We start from the raw sequence: 20,375 nt of genomic DNA on the forward strand, positions 1-20,375 counted from the left end.
CCCCTCCTTCACTGACACCAATTCGGCCGAAATAAACTTCTCGCGCCCTTCCTGAACTCTATCAGACCTCTTCTCCGCTAGCGGTTTGTTTGCATGCTCAATTCAGCCAGTCGGAGTCGTCGTTTTTCCTTTCCCCGTCTCCTTCTTTGGGGCAAAGCACCTGGATGCAAAGTGAACGGCTTTCCCACAATTAGCATACATCCCCAGGAGACTTCCTACCAAACTGCTTCCTGTCTTCCTTATCCTTCTCACTAGTCCCCCGGCTTACTTTCTGGCTTTTCCAGAGGACTCTCTCCGCCCTCTCGGCTACCCTTCTGGTAGCTTTTACTCGGGGTAAACTTTGCTTTGTGTGTTAACGCGTACTCATCCGCTAACTTAGCAGTTGCGACTAAGGTTTCTGCCTCTTTCTCATCTAGATAGGGCCTCGTACCTTCAGGGACACAACCTTTAAATTGCTCAATCAGTATTAGCTGTAGCAGTCTGTCATAATCCCCACTGACCCCTTTCAAGGCGCACCAACGCTCACAATACATCTGCATCTCATGGGCAAACTCTAAATACATGTGGCCCCACTGCTTCCTCACATTCCGGAACCTTTGCCGGTATGCCTCCGGGACCAACTCATAAATCCTGAGTATAGCCACTTTCACCACATCATACCTCTGGGCATCTTCGGCGGACAATGCCGAGTAAGCTTGCTGAGCCTTCCCCTTAAGTACGCTCTGAAGCAAAACAGCCCACTTATCCCTCGGCCAGTCCTGACTTGCAGCGACTTTTTCAAAATGTAGAAAGTACCGATTAACATCGGCCTCCTCAAATGGGGGAACCAGCCTAACCTCCTGGTTCGCCCTGAACCCTCCATCTTGGTTCGGCATGTGGCCCTGCTCTAGTGTCATCCTTAACTTCTCCAGCTCAAATTCCCTTTCCTTCTGCTTCTCCCTCTCTTCCCGTTCTAACTGCCTCTCTTCTCGTTCTAACTGCCTGTCTCTCTCTTCTCGTTCCAGCTGCTTTACCCGGAGCTCGTGCTCGAGTCTCAATTTTTCCATCTGCAGCTGCACTGCTTCTCCACCAGATTTGCTCATAGATACCACCTCCAGCTCCCCTTGGGGAAACACACCTTTAGATACATAATGCTCAATGATAGCTCTGTGCATCTCCGCTCTCCTCATTGTCAACTTCCTCTTAAAAAGATTCAACCGTTTGGCAACAGTCACCAATTCTGATTTCCTGGCATCCTCTAATGCCTCCAAGGTTGGCGCCTTTAGAAATTCCTCAATCTCCATTTCTGCTGTTTGCCCTTTCTTTCCTTTGGGAATTTTAACCTAATCAATTTACCCAGTCCCAAATTTGGCATTCAAAATCCCGGACGAGATCCCCACTTATGTTACGTACCCCGTAACTGAGTTGCCAAACCAGCAGAAATGGAACACCTGTTGGAGTCTGGATTTCTAGGAACTAATAAAGTTTTATTAAAGAACTAAGTAATACAGTACTCTAATCGTAAGGATATAAATGTGACAGGTTAGCAATGATAATACACACATATACACAGAACTAGGGTAATAGGAATCAACCAAGCTCTATCGCAGTCTAGGGGTAAAATGATCTTAAGTGACGCAGAGTTCAGTTCAGTTTAGTGCAGTTAGTGTGGTACCATTGGTGGGGGGGGAGAGAGAGAGAGAGAGAGAGAGAGATGCAATTTGCATCAGGCAGACCTTTGATGTCTTCGCAGTTGGTTTTGGGCCGACCCTTTTATGTGTTCTATCCCACTGTGGTCACCGACTGTGACCCCTCCGTTCCGGATACGATTGTTCTTCCGCGGTGAACCCGGTACCCAGGCAAGGGCGGACACCCCAGGTTCCCACCGATCATACCTTTTCACCCTGTGAGCCTCTGGTTGGTTCCCGCCAACCGGACCTCCAAACTCCCACCAGCTGTGGGGGCACACCGCTCTTTCCAGGGTCTCGTTGTCTCGTGGTGTCGTGGTGTGTCGTGTGCCTTAGCGAACCTGATCTTTTTATCCCCCTGCTGGGTATCACCTGTCCATCAAACTTCAAACAGTTCAAAGTAACCAGTCGGTCAATATTCTGAATTGTGTTTCTTTTCCGTTAATCCCTCTCTTCTCTCTTATTAACATTTTGAATGTTTCTCCATTGTCTCTCTTATCTCTCTCATTAGCATCAATCGTCCGATAGCTTTGTTTGGCATCACAATATACAGTACTCCTTGGAACACTATCCAAAAATGGGATGCAAATGCAGTGCGGTGTTCTCCTTTCCTCTGAACATTTGTCTTGTGTGTCTACCAGCTCCCCTCCGTTAACACCTACAACAATCAATATTGCATTCTTTAATTCCTTATTTATACCCTTAGCGTGTCGATGTGCTTCTGGCAAAGCAGATTTTACGTTCAGGTGCAAGCATATTATAATATATCCCCTTTCCTCTGCATCATCTAGACTGTGTATTGCTCTCTGGTAGCTAATTACTTGGAATAGCTTTCTAGAATCATCCCAGGGCACATATGTCCCAATGACCTTAGCAATATCCCTCATCTCTGTACCCTGAATGGGGTAGTGTATATTACATTTTGGTTTTGATTTCCCTCCCCACCCCATCCTTTATGATAGTAACTGGGGGGAGGGGTGGTGCAATTGTGTTGGCAGTGACACAGGCTCTTCTCAGTTGTGTATCAGTTGAGGATCCTCAGGAGGAGGCTCCTTATCATGCCAATGCATATTTCCATATTCATCCTCCTCCCCTCTTTCAGATCCAAAAGCAGATATTATTCCTCTCTGTGTAGCAAGTTGGCCCAGCAGTTTTTGTATCTGCTTAAAACACTGTATAGACTTAGGAGCAGGAGTCAGCCGTCAGTGCTCTTAGGCCTGTTGCAGATGATCTGACTGTAACCTCAATAATGCATTTCCTTTGATCTATTGTAATCTTTTGACCCCTTATCAAATATTTATGTATTTTTGCCATTAAAATGTTGAAAAATTCTGCTTCCTTAAGCTTTTAAAGAAGCGTTTTAAAGGTACATAATTTTCTGAGAAAATAAGAATTTATTTATTTATTGAGATACAGCTCGGAATAGGCCCTTTGAACTGTGCTACCCAGCAACCCTCAATTTAATATGAGCCCAATCATGGAATAATTTACAATGTCCATTTAGCCTACTCACCTGTTTGTCTTTGGACTGGGGGAAGTACTGAGAAAAATCTCACGCATTCCTTACAGATGACATAGAAACGTAGAAAACCTACAGCACAATGCAGGCCCTTCAGCCCACAATACTGTGCCGAACATGTGCCTGGGGGTACATGTTGGAATGACGTTGGAATTGAACTCTGAATTCTGCTGTCTCGAGCTGTAATAATGTTACACTTTCATGATAAGTATCCAACCCCATATCTTTAAACAGATCAGAAACAAGAGAACAACACACATAAAAGTTGCTGGTGAACGCAGCAGGCCAGGCAGCATCTCTAAGAAGAGGTGCAGTCGACGTTTCAGGCCGAGACCCTTCGTCAGGACTAACTGAAGGAAGAGTGATCTGCAGATGCTGGAAATCCGAGCAACAGACGAAATGCTGGAGGAACTCAGCAGGCCAGGCAGCATCTATGGAAAAAAGTACAATCAATGTTTCAGGCTGAAACCCTTTGGCAGGACTGGAGAAAAAAAAAGACTGAGAAGTAGAAAGTAGTCCTCTGAAACCTCTCCTGTCCACATTGTTGATTGTTGATGCAAACAAAGATCATTGCCAGAGGCTCAGCAATCTCCTCCCTTGCCTCCCACAGTAGCCTGGGGTACATCTCGTCCAGTTCTGGTGACTTAGCCAACTTGATGCTTTCCAAAAGCTCCAGCACATCCTCTTTCTTAATGTCTATATGCTCAGGTTTTTCAGTCCGCTGTAAATCATTCCTACAATTGCCAAGGTCCTTTTCTGTAGTGAATACTAAAGCAAATACTCCGCCATCTCCTCCGGTTCCATGCACACTTTTCCACTGTCATCTTGATTGGTCCAATTCTCTCACATCATCCTCTTGTCTTCTCATGGCCCCTTCCTAATTTCATTCTTAGCTCCTTCCTGCTAGTCTTATAATTTTCTAGATCTTTATTATTACTTAGTTTTTTGAACTTTTCGTAAGCTTTTCTTTTCTTCTTGACTAGATTTTCATTAGCCTTTGTACATCATGGTTCCTGTACCCTACCATACTTTCCTTGTCTCATTGGAACATACCTATGCAGAACACCACACAAATATCCACTGAACATTTGCCACATTTCTGCTGTACATTTCCCTGAGAACATCTGTTCCCAATTTATGCTTCCAAGTTCCTGCCTGATAGCTTCATATTTCCCCTTACTCCAATTAAACGCTTTCCTAACTTGTCTATTCCTGTCCTTTTCCAATGCTATGGTAAAGCAGATAGAATTGTGATTACTATCTTCAAAATGCTCTCCCACTGAGAGACCTGACACCTGACCATGTTCATTTCCCAAGTACAGCCTCCTTGTAGGCCTGTTTACATATTGTGTCAGGAAACCTTCCTGAACACACTTAACAAACTCCACCCCATCTAAACCCCTCGCCAATGAATATTGGGGAATTAAATTCTCCCACCACGACAATCCTGTTATTATTGAGGTTACGGTAGAGGCAGGTTCGTTTTTGTCATTTAAAAAAAATTGGATAGGCATGTGGACAGGAAGGGAATGGAGGGTTATGGGCTGAGTGCAGCTAGATGGGGCTAGGTGAGAGTAAGCGTTCAGCATGGACTAGAAGGGCCAAGATGGCCTGTTTCCGTGCTGTAATTGTTATATGGTTATAGATTTAAAAGGTTGGGGCAAGGGAGAGAGAAACACCAGGTGATAGCTGAAACTTGGAGGGGGAGGGATGAAGCATAGAACTAGGAAGTTGATTGGTGAACGAGACAGAAGGCCATGGAGGAAGGAAAGAGAGGGGGAGGAGCACTAGAAGGAGGCAATGGACAGGCAAGGAGATGACATGAGAGAGGGAAAAGGTGATGGGAAATGGTGAAGGGGTGGTGGGGGGAAGGCATTACTGGAAGTCTGAGAGATCTTTGTTCATGCCATCAAGTTGGAGACTACCCAAACAGAATATAAGGTGTTGTTTCTCCAACCTAAATGTGGCCTTATCACGATAGTGGAGGTGGCCATGGATGGACATATCAGAATGGGAATGGGAAGTGGAATTAAAATGGGTGGCCAATCTCCCAATCTACATTGGCTCTAACCAGTGTACAGGAGGCTGTACCGGGAGTGCCGAACACAGTATATAACCCCAACAGACTCACAGGTGAAGTGTCGCCTCACTTGGAAGGACTGTTTGGGGCCCTGAATGGTAGTGAGGGCGGAGGTGTAAGGGCAGGTGTAGCACTTGTTCCGCTTGCAAGGATAAGTGCCAGGAGGGAGGTCAGTGGGGAAGGATGAATGGACAGCGGAGTTGTGTAGTCAAGTATAACTATAATCCAGCATTTGAGTATTGTGCCAAAGAGGACTCACTTTTTGCCTTGTGATACCATGCAAATCATGACAATATTAATCAGCTAAAGTACTACATTCACCTCAGTACTTCATGGTTATTAGCTGTTGCATTTTTGCTGTCTTTAACTTTAACAAAGATATTTCACTATCAAGTCTTGTACACCTTTTTACTTACTTCCATGGAGCTTTCGTTCAGATAGTGTTTTACTTGTAATTTTGTTCCCTGCCCTGACATTATACTCTGTAATGCAGAATTAATTATCGTAATGTAGTTAAAATTCTTCATATGCTGCTCTCAATCTTTATTTATGCCAGTACTTAATGTAACAATAATGCTTTTTGAAAGATTTGAAAATATCCTTTTTAATTGTGTTATAGAGTAGCACAGCATGGAAACATATTCTTCAACACACCATATCCATGTCAATCTTTGTGTCCCATCAGTACTAATCAATCTAATAAAACCCAATAGCCATTGAAGCTTGTTGTCCCCTATATTCCTGAAACTCAGTTTTTCTTGCTTTTAACAGGTTAAAGAAGATAACCAGGAAATAGCCAGCATGGAAAGACAGTAAGAAAGGAATTTAATTATTATCTCCAATAATTTTACTGTGTTGATTTTATTTATATTATATTTAATTTCAATTTTTGTGTGATAATGTGGGGATCAGTTGTGGCAATAAAATTAATAAAATTAATCATCCAGCATTCTTTCCCCTCGATACAGACTTTGCACCAGCTCATACTCAGCTGTAAGTGCTTTGCCTACTCATCTTGTTGCAGTCTTTATAGTGTTCATCACTTAGCAATGCTGTTAAGCAGGTATATTTACTGTTACTGGCCCAGAGATACTTCAGAATTAAAAAGATGCCTTGGGTGAAGTAAAAATATGATCAGTTTTCTTTATCAATGTTGCCATCAGGTTTTTCTTAATGATTATATTTATAAAAAGTGTAATCTTTTTCATCAAATTATCAGGAAAGGTATAATTAATTCCAGTTGATCCATTCTTTTACAATTTTGTCAATTTTTCTGTCTGACATGTAGTTAAGCTCACTCCGTAGATGCTGTATGATCTACTTTCTCTTTCCATTATGTATGTTTTAGATTTCTAGCACCAGTAGTATTTTATTTTTCATCTAATAATGAGTTGTTATTAATATAGCATCATGAAAGTGGCATTAGAAGACTGAAAGTGGACTGAAATTTCAAAGCTTGTATTCCATCTGGGTAGCCTCCAACCTGATGGCATGAACATTGACTTCTCTAACTTCCGCTAATGACCCACCTCCCCCTCGTACCCCATCTGTTATTTATTCATATACACATTCTTTCTCTCTCTCTCCTTTTTCTCCCTCTGTCCCTCTGACTATACCCCTTGCCCATCCTCTGGGTTTTTCCCCCCCTCCCCCCTTTCCTTCTCCCTAGGCCTCCTGTCCCATGATCCTCTCATATCCCTTTTGCCAATCACCTGTCCAGCTCTTGGCTCCATCCCTCCCCCTCCTGTCTTCTCCTATCATTTTGGATCTCCCCCACCCCCTCCCACTTTTAAATCTCTTACAAGCTCTGTGTTGCTTGAATTTCCAGCATCTGCGGAATTCCTCGTGTTTGTGAAATTTCAAAGAGTCAGTCCCACTCTCTGGAACTTCATTAAATTATTCTCACCTCACCAGAGAATTTAGTTATCACCAGACCAGACACAAAGCCAGATTTTATTGTCCATTCCTAACTGTTCTTGAAAAGGCTCTTGATTCACTATTATCCTCCTCTTGAAAGAGCTCTTAAAGAGAAAACTGATAGTGAAGGAGTTCTTTTCCTGTATCTTGCAATCCTTTTAAATATGACAGTTGAATTTGCAAACATCATCTTATCAAATAGCAAATTAAAATTTTGGCCTTTTGTTTTCTAGTTATTTTCGGTACTTTTTCTTTGAGGCGGCATCACTGGCACTTATTGCCATACTTATTGCTTTAGAGGAGTTGTGAGTTATGTACCTTCTTGAACCACTGGATGGTACTCCCAAAGTACCACTGAGGATGAAACCCCAGGATTTATGCACAGTAATGATGAAAGACCAGAATTTTTTGTTTGATTCTGAGTGATTTGCAACTTGGAAGTAATCTCTAGGTGATGATGGTCCCATCTGCTCAAAGTGCCTATCCTATTTGAAGGTAGAAGTAATTGCTTTCAGACAATTCACATATAATTATAAAGAAAGTGTATTTACTAATTTCAGCTTTGTCAACCAGTTATGAAGAGAAAAAGAAAAAGAAAAAAAATGGCCATTACAATTAAACCAGTCTAAATGTGCACAGTGTTGGAGCTTATATCTTCCAAAAGCTGGGTTTGACTGTTGCTCATGGCGCCAAATTCTCATCACCAATCGCCGGTGGAACTTCCCATCTTGGGGTACGTCCAAACTACGCCGGATAATTTTGAAAACGAAGCTTTTTCTCTTCGTTTTGCCCTCCCGTCCACACTGAGCCGGCGTTTTCAGCCCCCGAAAACGGAGGTTTTCGAAAACACTCTCCAGAGTGAATAAATCTGAAAACGCTGAATATCCGGTGTAGTGTGTACGGGATAACCGGAGAGATTTAAAAACGTTGTCATGACAACACAACAACAATGCTTTTTTCTGCTTCTGCTTGGTACTGCGCAAGCACTGCCGTACTGCTGTTATAACGCGCAGTCGATGTGAACGGCGTGAGAGTTAAATTGTAGAGTGAGCGTTTTTGACTATTTAAAAACGCTGTCATGACGTGCCGGAACAGATGTTCGTTGTTTTAACAACGAAGTGAAGAAGTGAATAAGTATACTCACTTCGCCCTGTTTTCTGTCCTTGCTTGTATGAAGGTGGTTTACCTATTTATGCAAGTACTTCTCTGACAATAGATGTGTAACAGCCTAATGTTACATTGTATGGAAATACAAGATAACGCTGATGCAGACGTTTTATACACTTAACAAGGTGCTTTATTAATGCAACAGAGTTAGTTAGTTTTTCAATGTTCGTCGTCAGCTGGGTTATACTGTCCATGAACTCCCTGTCGGTTGCCTCCATACGCTCCAGTATTTGTTTTTTTTTTAAGTTTTAAGCCCTCCTGCGCGACAGCCAAGAGCAATTCCTTTAAAGTTTTTCTACTCTGTAACTGGACAAACGCGCACTAAGTATATCGTTTCCTCTTCACTTGTTTTCTGTGTGTCCTGCGCATGCCCAGTAGGAGGAGATTCACCCAAATATCCGCCTAATGTGGACGGAGATATTTTGAAAAACGCTTAGTGTGGACGCCTGTCGTTTTTACTCAAAACCGGTGTTTTCAAAATTATCCGGCGTAGTGTGGACGTAGCCTTGGACTCTTACCAACTCATGAAGCACTCCTTGCAATCGCATCTTCCTGTTGGATCAAATCCTATAGTTATCTTTTCTGATCTTCTCTTCTTTCCATCTCCCCCCACAAAAAGACCACGGACCCCACCAGTGTCTGTCACAACACTCTCTCCACTCAGCTTTCTCTAGAACTTTCTGCCAATTCCAGCATCCTGACTGGCTGACATAACATTCCTAAGATGAATATCACAGCTCCCTTATCTTTAACTGAAACCCAAACACTATCAGCAGGACACACTGCAACTACAGAAAGCTACTAAATGAAATACCCTAACACGAGGAAATCTGCAGATGCTGGAAATTCAAGCAACATACACAAAATGCTGGTGGAACACAGCAGGCCAGGTAGCATCTATAGAAAGAGGTACAGTCGACGTTTTGGGCCGAGACCATTCGTCAGGAAATACCCTACAGCATTAGCAGTAAAAATCCTAACCAGGGCATTACACTAATATTACAAAAGAGGAGCTGTTAGCAGTCTTCAAGGGCATAAAGGTCGAGCAAGGTAAAATGGGGGCCTGAGCAAGTTTATCTGAGGAAATTGTGGGAAGGTAAGGAGGAGTTTGCTGGTCACCAACAGATATTTTAGTGTCACAAGTGAGGAGTCATAAAATTGGAGGGTAGCTAGTTTTTAAGAATATCTGCAAGGGAATGCCAGGGCCAATGACCCTAACATCAGTGGTGGGTAAAATAATGGAAAGGATTCCAGGAGACTGAATTAGGGGTAGACAACATGGCTCCATGGATTGGAAATCGTTTTTCATAAATTTAACTGAGTGTTTTGAAGATGTGATAAAGAGGATTAACAAGGGAAGGACAGTAGATATGTCCACATGAATTTTAGCAAGGCTCTTAAGGTAAACTGGTCCAGAATATGAGATCACATGGGATCCACAGGTCACTAAGGTGGTTAAGAAATTTATGGAATGCTTGCTTTTATTAGTCAGGCTTTGAGTTGAAAAGTCGAGGTTATTTCGCAATATTATAAAACTCTGGTTAGGCCAAATCTGGAGTATTGCATACAATTCTGGTCGTCTACTATAGGAAGGATGATGAGGCTTTGGAGAAGATGTAGAAGAGGTTTACTTGGATGCTGCCTGTTGTAGAGGGCATGTGCTATCATGAGAGGCTGAAAAAACTTGGGTTGTTCTCTCTGGAGTGGCGGAGGTTGAGGGAAGATCTGATAGACGTTTATAAGATTATAAGAGACATGATAGAGTGGACAGGGTGTAACTGTTCCCCAGGGTAGTAATGTCTAATACTAGAGGGCATGCATTGAAGATGAGAGGCAGTGTTCCCTCGTAAGGTATACATGTGTGTGTGCATACGTCTTTTGCTATGAGCGCATAAAGGAATTTAAACTGCACAGAAGGTTGTCACCCTCTGCCGTGATGGTATATTTCACAATCGTACAGAATCACATTTCCTTTTCCAGTTCCGATGCGGACGGTGTTGATAACGTGGAGTTCGCAAAGATTTGTCTGCAGATTTTAGAACTGGTTGTTTTTATTGAAAAAAAATTGATTCACTATGTTGAATTCCAAAGAAGCAAAGGGCGTGAAGCACAAAAGAACTGCTAGTTCATTTAAAGCAGAATGGTTTAATGAAACAATAGAAACTACTACACTGAAAGCTCATGAGGTCAGGAACGTGCAGCTACGAGAAATAGGTTTACTTCCACTTAAAGATTCAGTGCACACATGTTGTTGCCACTGAGTAAGAAATTGCACAGCACAAGATTTTTTTACGCACATTGGTCACTACAGATTAGAAGAAACATTGGTGAGAGGGTGTAGGTTCAAAAGGGATATGAGGTGTAAGTTTTTTACTCAGAGTCGAGGTTGCCTAGAATGCACTGCCTGGTTTGGTGGTAGAGGCAAATACATTAGAGGCTTTTGGGAAACTTTTGGATGGGCAAATAAATGTAAGGATAATAGAGGGAGATGAACATTGTGTAGGTAGGAGGGATTAGTGCTTGAGTGATTTTGATTTGCTTTTTAGCTGGTTCCGCAAAACATTGTGAGACAAATGGCCTGTCCCTTTTCTGTGCTGTTGTATGTCCTATCCAGTTTGTGCAAAATTGGTGTAACGTTTGATACAAAATTAGTTTGGTGAAAGGAGTCAGAGGATGGTAGCTGAAGTTGTTTTTTAGACTGAAAATCTGTGGCGTACAGTAGAGATGTACAGTAGGGATATAAGTGATTTGTTTGACATACTATATATTTAGGATGTAGATGAGAATGTAGGAAGCGTAATTTGTAAGTTTGTAGATGCCACTAAATTTGGTAGTGTGATGGACAGTAAAGAAGGAAGACATCGAAGAAGTTGGACGGTGAGGCAAGATGTAGGAAGAGAGCACAGTTCAAGATGGGTAAGGTGTGGTGCAGGAGTGAACACTTAAGAGACGTGGATTATTAGCCCTTTTTTCCAGGGCAGGTGGGATGTAGTCATAGAGTAATACAGCATGAACACAGGCCCAGTGAGTCCATACTGACCATGCTGTTCACCTAATTTCCTGTGTTCAGTCTATATTGCTAAGGCCTTCCCTTCCATGTACCTATCCAAGTGCTTTTTAAATGACACTATTGTACCTGCCTCAGACATTACTCTGACAGCTCATTCCATATACTCACTACCCGCTGTGTGAAAAACTTGGTCCTCAGGTCCCTTTTAAATCTTTCCCCTCTTATTCTAAATCTATGCCCCCATGGTTTGGAGATCCCCTACCCTGAGAAAGAGACTGTTGCCATCCACCTTATCTATGCCTTGCACAATTTTAAGCGTTTCTGTAAGATTGCTCCTTACTCTCATATATTTCAAGGAATGAGGACTTAGTGTGGTCATCTTTTCCTTATAACTCACAAGTCCTACCAACATCCTTGCGAATCTTTACCGCACTATTTCCAGTTTAGCCACAAATTGCTGAAAACTATATGACAGGGTTCCTGCAGCATAATTTCCCAAATCTTATACTCTGTTGTGATGGATGAAGGCCACGTTCACAGTCAGTAACCACTTAATAATCACGTATCTGTGTACCTGTGACACTATCAATGAACTGTGCAGATGTACTGCTAGGATGCTGTGTTCTGTTAGGCTCCACAGTGCCCTACCATTCATAGTACTTGAATCCTATTTTGCTTTGTCTTTCATAAATGCATCACTTCCTGCTTATCTGTATTGCAATTATTTGCCACTCCTTGGCCCACTAAGTTAATTCATCAAGAGCTTCTATAATCTATGATAAACATCTTCACAATCAATAATACTTTTGAATTTTGAATCATCTGCAAATTTGATTATCTAGTCTTGTGCATTCACATCCAAATTATTCGTATAAATAACAGATAACAAGGGTCCCAACTCTGACTCTGCTGCACAAAAGTAATCACCAGTCTCCAATTGCACTTTGCTTCCTACCCCGAGCTAGCTTGAATCTTCCTGACTAGCTGACCCTGGATTCCATACTTCCCAACTATCCAGACCAGCCTGCCATGCAGGACCTTGTTAAAATCCTTGCTAAAGCCCAAATAGACAATGTCCACTATCCTCATCTATTTTGTATGCCTCTTTAAAAACTAAAAGATTCATTGAACATGTCGTCCCACACACATAGACTCTGTCGATCCAAATTACGGTAGATGCTGCCCCTCAGAATTCACTTGAGTAACTTCCACAAGGGATGGCGGGGTAGAAACACACCTCTACCAAAGACGCTCTTTCCCTCTCTTGTCACCCTTGGGCAAGTTGTAGCACCTGCTTAGACCCCCGATAAGGGTCCTGTGAAGCCACGGGAACAGGTCGTGGATGGTTCTATGAGCAGCTGGTGTAAATAACAAGTCCCGGTTATGCGACCACTGATGCCAGACAGACAATCTCTGAAGAGTATTGATAATGGCTGGGATCACCAATCTTGTAAAGACACTGCCCAGAAGAAGGCAATACCAAACAACTTCTGTCGAAAAATTTGCCAATAACAGTGATAGTCATGGAAGGACCATGACTGCCCTTGTCATACGACATGGGACATAATGATGACGGTGAACTTCCCCACCACTGATGTCAGTCTGACCAGCCAGTAGTTCCCTAGCTTCTCCATATTACTATTCGAAAACATCATGAAACACCAGTCATCCGGAACATCACTAGTGGAGAATGCTAAAGCAAATACCTCTGCGTCGGCCTCCAACATTTCAAAAGTTCAATAGTTCCATTTAATGTCAGAGAAATGTATACATTATACATCCTGAAATTCTTTCTCTTTGCAGAGATCCCCGAAAACAGAAGAGTGCCGCAAAGAATGATTGACAGTTAAAACATTAGGACCCCAACCGCTCCCACACACAAGCATCAGCAAAGCAGTGACCCTCTCCCATCGCTGCCCACTTCCGCAGAAAAGAATCAGCATCCTTCACCCATCAGGCATGCAATAGCAAGGTGCAATAAAGACCATGATGTGCAGTGCAACAAAAACTAATAGTTCACCTGACAATTTGACATGCCACAGGCTCTCTGTTCCTAATAAAGGGAAAAAGAGGTGTCTCCTTTCACAGCACGAGGGGTGACATAACAAAACAACTTGCTGATTTAAGTTGTTAGAAGTCTGTTTCGCCGCTTTTTTTCTGAGTTCTGTGAATCAAGAATTGGCAACAATCTCTCACCAACCGATCAGTGAGAGAGAGAGAGAGAGAGAGAGAGAGAGAGAGAGAGAGAGAGAGAGAGAGAGAGCGAGCACAACTAGCCAAGTACACAAACTCTGACAGCTGATCCGCTGTTCCAATGTTCTGTTCTCTCTGTGACACATCAGTCGACAGCACCAGCTTAGAATCAGCCCGTCCTCGGGGCCGCAAAACCTTGGAAAGCCAAAGACACGCTCATTTTCTAGGCTGCATCCTTGGAATATCGAAAAGCAGCCAGTCATGAGACCACAAATGCGGGCCCCATCACAAAGTACCGAAGTCTGAATGTAACTCCAGATTAGAGTCTTCAAAAGAGGCCCATCCATCCTAAAAGGGAAAAGGAAAGTCATTAAAGGCAGAAATTAACCTGTTTTCGTAGATGAATGTGAAGGAGTCACAATTTAGTGCCATCATGACTCTGCCTCCCTCAAATTCTACTGATGTATTCTGTCAAACAATGTGAATTTATCTACCTAATTTTCCTCTCAGCCCCAATCTCCTTCTTTCTTTCTGTATCCCTTCATGTCCTGACCAATCAAGAATCTGTCAATCTCCGCCTTAAGTATACAAAAACACTTGGCCTCCACAGCTGCCTGTGGCAAAGAATTTCCCAGATTCACCACTCTCTGGCTAAGGAAATTCCTCCTCATCTCCATTCTAAAAGGATGCCCCTCTCTTCTGAGGCTGTGTTCTCTGTTCTTGGACTCTCCACCACATGAAACATCCACTCAATCAAAGCCTTTCGATAGGTTTCAATAGGTCCCCCCTCATTCTTCTGAATCCTAGTGAATACAAGCCCAGAGCCATCAAACACTCTTCATATGACGAGCTAATCAATCCCGGAATCATTTTCGTGAACCTCCTTGGAAGCCTGTCCAGTTTCAGCACTTCCTTTCTAAGATAAGGGGACCAAACCAGCTCACAATACTCCAAGTGAGTTCTCACCAGTGCTTCATAAAATCTCAACATTACATCCTTAGTTTTATATTCTAATCCTCTTGAAGTGAATGCTAACATTGCATTTGCCTTTCACACCACAAATTAAGCACCTGAGTTTTTTTCTATTTTCTCTCTTTTTATAAAATAGTCAACTCTTTCATTTCTTCTTACCAAAATGCATGACTGTACACTTCCTGAAAGTGTATTCCATCTGTTATTTCTTTGCCCATACTTCTAATCTGTCTATGTCTTTCTGTAGCCTCTCTAATTCCTCAAACTACCTGCCCCTCCACCTACCTTCATATTGTCTGTAAACTTTGCAACAAAGCCATCAATTTCATCATCCCAATCATTGACATAAAAATAATCGGTCCCAAGACATACCCTTATGAACACCACTAGTCACTAATAGCCAGCCAGAAAAGGATCCCTTAATTCCCACTCTTTGCCTCCTGCCACTGCTTTATCCAGACTAGAATCTTCCCAGTAATACCATGGGCTTGTAGCTTGTTAAACAGCCTCATGTGTGGCACCTTGTCAAAGGCTTTCTGAAAACCCAAGAACACAACATCAACTGATTCTCTGTCTATCCTGCTTGTTATTTCTTCAAAGAATTCCAACAGATTTGTCAAACAAGATTTTCCCTTAAAAAAGTTATGCTGACTATGGCCTATTTTATTCTGTGTCTGTAAGTACCCAAGACCTATCCCTAACATTTCACCAAACACTGAGGTCAGACTAACTGGCCTACAGTTTCCTTTCTTCTGCCTCTCTCCCTTCTTGAAGAGTGATGTGACATTTGCAATTTTCCAATTTCTGGAACCATTCCAGAATCTAGTGATTCTTGAAAGATTATTACTAATGCCTCCATGATCTTTCCAGACACTTCTTTTTGAACTCTGGGATGCACACTGTCCGGTCCAGGTGACATATCTACCTTCAGACCTCTCAGTTTCCCAAGCACCTTCTCTCTTGGTATGGTAAATTCATACACTTCATGCCCCTTGACACCTGGAACTTCCACCATACTGCCAGTGTCTTCCACAGTGAAGACTGATGCAAAATACTTATTCGGTTTGTTTGCTATTTCATTGTCCTCATTATTATCTGCATCATTTTCCAGCAGTCCTACAGTGCCTATAAAAAGTATTCACTCCCCTCCCCTTGGAAATTTTTATGTTTTATTGTTTTACAACATTGAATCACAGTGGATTTAATTTGGCTTTGACACACCATCCTGCTTTCTCATTTGTGGCCAGAGACTTTCCCTTCTGTTCCGCTAACTATTGAGTCCCCTGTAACTACCGCACTGCCTGACTTTACTCTTCCCTGTAGAGCCTCAGTGCCAGCCACAGTGCCACCTGCCTGGCTGCTGCTGCCATGCTCTGATGGGTCATCCACCCAGCAGTATGCTTGTTGCTGAGGGGAGTGGCCGAAGGGGAAGCCTACACTGATTTTTTAATCCCATTACCACTCCTGGTATTACCATTCTACTGTCCAAAGGCTGTATTCTGGGTGTGACCACCTCTTCAAATGTCTTCAGCCTCCTGAATAATCCTGAGTACATTCAACTCCCACTCCAACTCCTTTCCATTCAGATAGACTTTCCCAATCAACCTCTGCTAGATCCTACCTAATTCCCTCAAAATTAGCTCTACTGTAACATAGGATGCTATCTGTCTAATCTTTAAGAAGTTTTTAGTTAGACACGTGAATATTCAGGGTAGGCAAATATAGAATATGTGCAGGGAGAAGAGACTTAGTTTAATTTGACATCATGTATTGTTCAGATACTGTATCTAAAAGTCTCTTGAAAACTACAGTCGTGAATACTTCCATTACCACCCTAACAATACGTTCCAAGTAACCAGTTTAAAATGCTTAAGCCTTTTAACTTGCCTTTTCATGCCTTAAAGCCCTCTATTATTCAACATTTCTGCAATGGGAAAAAGATTTGACTGTTTATTTATCCATGTCTTTCATAATTTTGTACATCTTTATTAGGTATCTTGTACAGCCTTTTCTTACGTCTCATACTTTCTAATCTGGGCAGCATCCTGATAAATCTTCTCCAAAGCCTGCATATCACTCTCATAATGGGGCAACCAAAACTGCACACAATATCTCTAAGCTAAGGAGCTGGTGCAGGAGGAAGTACTTCAGATTTTCAGATCTCTTCCAGGGAAGCTGTACAGAAGAGGCAGTTTGCACCAAAACTGAAATGGGACTAATATCCTAGTGGGAAGGTTTGCTCATACTGTGTTAATTTAAACTAAAATTTCAGGGGGTTGGGAGCCAAAGTGCCAGAACAGATAGTGTGGTTATGGAGGCGGATGTTGTTAAGACCTTTGACAAAGTCAGGAGGCAAAAGGCTGAGGGTGGTGGGACTAATGTTCTGAGTTCAAAGGTTTCAGAGTTTCAAAGGTACATTTAATGTCAGAGAAATGTATACAATATACATCCTGAAATGCTTTTTCTTCGTAAACATCCACGAAAAACAGAGAAGTGGCCCCAAAGAATGAATGGCAGTTAAATGTTGGAACCCCAAAGTCCCCCCACAGCTCCCCTCCCTCTCGTGCGTAAGCGGCAGCAAGCAACGATCCCCCCTCCCCCCACCAGCAAAAAAACACAACGGCCCCCACCACTGAATACTCAAGCTTGGGCAAAGCAGCAGCAAAGACACAGACCTACAGTACTCCAAAGACTGCACGTTCACCCGGTATTCGACATACCACAGGCTCTCTCCCTAATAAGGGAGAAAGAGGTGTCTCCGTTTCACAGTGAGGGGGGAGACATAACAAACAACTTGCTGGTTTGCGATGTTAAAAGTCCATTGCGTCACTTTTTCTGAGCTATGTGCCCAAAGATCTTGGGTCTCTGGGCACACAGCCTTAGATCTTCCATCTCCCACGACACACTGATCTCTTGCCCAGACGCTGACCTCTGATCCACCTGTCTCCAGAGCCCTGAGATCCTAGGCCTCCAAAGGTGAGCTGAACTCTTGGGTTGTGCCCTTGGCGGGCCGAATAACGTCCAGTCTTGAAACCCCGAAAGCGGGTCACATTCCCGCAAAGAACCATAGTCAGTGTGTAACTCCAGGTCAGAGTCTTCAAAAGAACCCTGAAAGGGAAAAATGGAGATATTAAAGATGGAAATAGAGCTGTTTCCGAAGATGCAGGCAAAGGAGTTGCCGTTAGGTGCCATTGTCTCCTTTGAAGCTCTGTGTATATTTCAATGCAAGATTTGTTGTAGAAGAGGCAGGTGAGCTCAGAGCATAGATCAACACATGGAATTATGACATGGTAGCAATTAGTGAGACTTGATTGCTGGAGGGCAGGACTGGCAATTTACTTCCATGCCTATATTTTATCTGCAACTTCTTTTCCCATTCTAACCTGTGTAAATTGTTCTGCAGACTCCCTGCTTCCTCAGCACTACCTGCTCCTCCACCTATCTTTTCATCGTCCACAAACTTTGCCACAAAGCATAATGAGAAAAGAAGTGATCCCAACACCGACCCCCTACAGAACACCATTAGTCACTGGCAGCCAACCAGAAAAGGTCATCTTTATTCCCACTCTTCGCTTTCTGCCAGTTAGCCAATCTTTTATCCTTTAATACCATGTGCTTTTACCTTGTTAAGCAGCTTCATGCTGATATCTTGTCAGAGACTTTCTGAAAATCCAGATAAACAGCATCCAGTGACTCTCCTTTATCTATTTTGCCTGATTTTCCTCAAAGAATTCCAACAGATTTTTCAGATGGGATTCCCCCTTAAGGAAACCATATTGACTTTTTTTTTAAATCATGTGTCTCCATATACTCTGAAACCTTAATAATGGACTGAACATCTCCCCAAATCACTGATGTCAGACTATCTGCCCTACAATTTCCTGTCTTCTGTCTTTCTTTCTTTTTAAAGAGTTGAGTGACATCTGCAATTTTCCAGTCCTCTACAACCATTCTCTTCAACCGTTCTTTCATAACGCTGGTATGTAGTCCATCTGGTCCAGATGACTTAGCTACCTTCAGACCTTTAAACTTCCCTAGCATCTTCTCCTTAAAAATAGCAACTACAATCAATTCTGTCCCCTGACACTCTTGAATTTCTGGCATACAGCTAGTGTCCAGAGTGAAAACTTTGAGTTTGTCTGCCATTTCTTCATCTTTCATTACTACCTCTGGAGTTAACGTTGACTAGCTTACCTTCATGTTTCATCTTTTTTCTCATTGCTTTTTTTAAGTTGCTTTATGTTGGTTTTTAAAAGTTTCACCATACTCTAGCTATGTTATGTGCCCTCTCTTTAGCTCTTATGCTGCCTTTGACTTCACTAGTCAGCCACATTTGTTTGTTATCCTCCTTTTAGAATATTTTTTCTTCTTTAGCTTGTATCTATCCTGTGCCTTCCAAATTGCTCCCAGAAACTCCAGCCATTTCTATTTTGCCGTCATCCCAACTTTCTTCCCAAACAGTATCCAAAATAGCATACTATTTATTGAAGGCAGTGGTTGCGGGGGTACTCTGCAATGTCTGCCTATTCCCTTTTCCTCTCCAAAGAGCTGATTATAGGCTTCAGGTGGAGGAAACCAGATGTCCATGAGCCACTCCTCATCGGGGAATCAGAGGTGGAGAGGTCATCAACACCAAATTCCTTGGTGTTGTTATTCCAGAGTATCTGTCCTGGGTCCAGCATGTACTGCCATTATGAAGATAGCACAGCAGCCCTTCTACTTTCTTATGTTTGTGAAGATTTGGCATGTCATCTAAAACTTTGCCAAACTTAAAGAAATATGGTGGATAGTATATTGACTGGCTGCATCACTGCCTAGTATGGAAGCACAGTTGCTCTCGGAAGGAAATCTTCCAAAAAGTAGTGAATATGGCCCAACTCATCATATGTAAAGTCTTCATGGAGTGCTGTCGCTGAAAAGCAGCATCCATCATCAAGAGCCCCCACCATCCAGTCGATGCTCTCTTCTTGCTACCATCAGGAAGGTAGTACAGGGGCCTCAGGACCCATACCACTAGGTTCAGGAACAATTATTACCCTTCAACCATCAGGCTTTTGAACCAGAGGGGATAACTTCACTCAACTTCGCTTGCCCCATTACTGTTCCCAAGGACTCTTCAGCTCATATTCTCGATAGGTATTGTTTATTTATTTACTACTATTATTTCTTTGTTTTCTTTTTGTATTTGTACAGTTTGTTGTCTTTTCAATATTGGTTGTTTGTCCTTCGGGTGACTACCTCCCTGTAGCTCCTACCTATCACATCCGCATTCTCCCATATGACCTGAGGGCCATCCAGCTGCGGGTCCAAAGGGACGTAGATAAAGTGAATATCTCTGTGTTTTTCTCAGCTGAGCTGTTTATGCAATTGAATGTGATGCAATGATATTTGAACATCTCATTTCTGACTTGTGATGGAAGGAAGGTCACTGTTAAAGTGAGTCAAGGTGGTTAGAACTAGAACACTACCCTGAGAAAGTCAGACCGGTTTTCCAGAGCTTCTTGTTGCCATTCATGGTTGAATGCTTTCATCGATAGCCAATTTATCCAAACCTACCTCTGAAATTCAGTACTTTATCCCATGAGTCAACCAAGGCAGTTTTGAAGGCTTAGAGGCAAATAAATCTCAAAAGAGCATCTGTAATTAGATATGTGTTATTTGATAATTAGATTAGATTAGGTTAGATTCAACTTTATTGTCATTGTGCCGAGTACAGATACAAAGCCAATGAAATGCAGTTAACATCTAACCAGAAATGCAAAGAATAGTGTTATTTACCAAATACACCCTATTCTTGTTATATGTGGGGGATACATTCCTCGAAGTGGACGCATAATGTGGATAATCATT

At 42.4% G+C, this 20,375-nt stretch overlaps 1 protein-coding gene across 1 annotated transcript in view; it reads left to right on the forward strand.

The window, feature by feature from the left end:
- ift74 (intraflagellar transport 74) overlaps positions 1-20,375 on the forward strand; it is a 256,862-nt gene that overhangs the window by 124,893 nt on the left and 111,594 nt on the right. Inside the window, exon 11 of the mRNA XM_063047634.1 lies at positions 6,038-6,078. Coding sequence (XP_062903704.1) covers positions 6,038-6,078 — 41 coding nt within the window. The remainder of the gene's footprint in view (positions 1-6,037; positions 6,079-20,375) is intronic.

This window comes from Mobula hypostoma, chromosome 5 (assembly GCF_963921235.1).
Source record: "Mobula hypostoma chromosome 5, sMobHyp1.1, whole genome shotgun sequence".
In the NCBI taxonomy this organism is placed as follows: Eukaryota; Metazoa; Chordata; class Chondrichthyes; order Myliobatiformes; family Myliobatidae; genus Mobula; species Mobula hypostoma.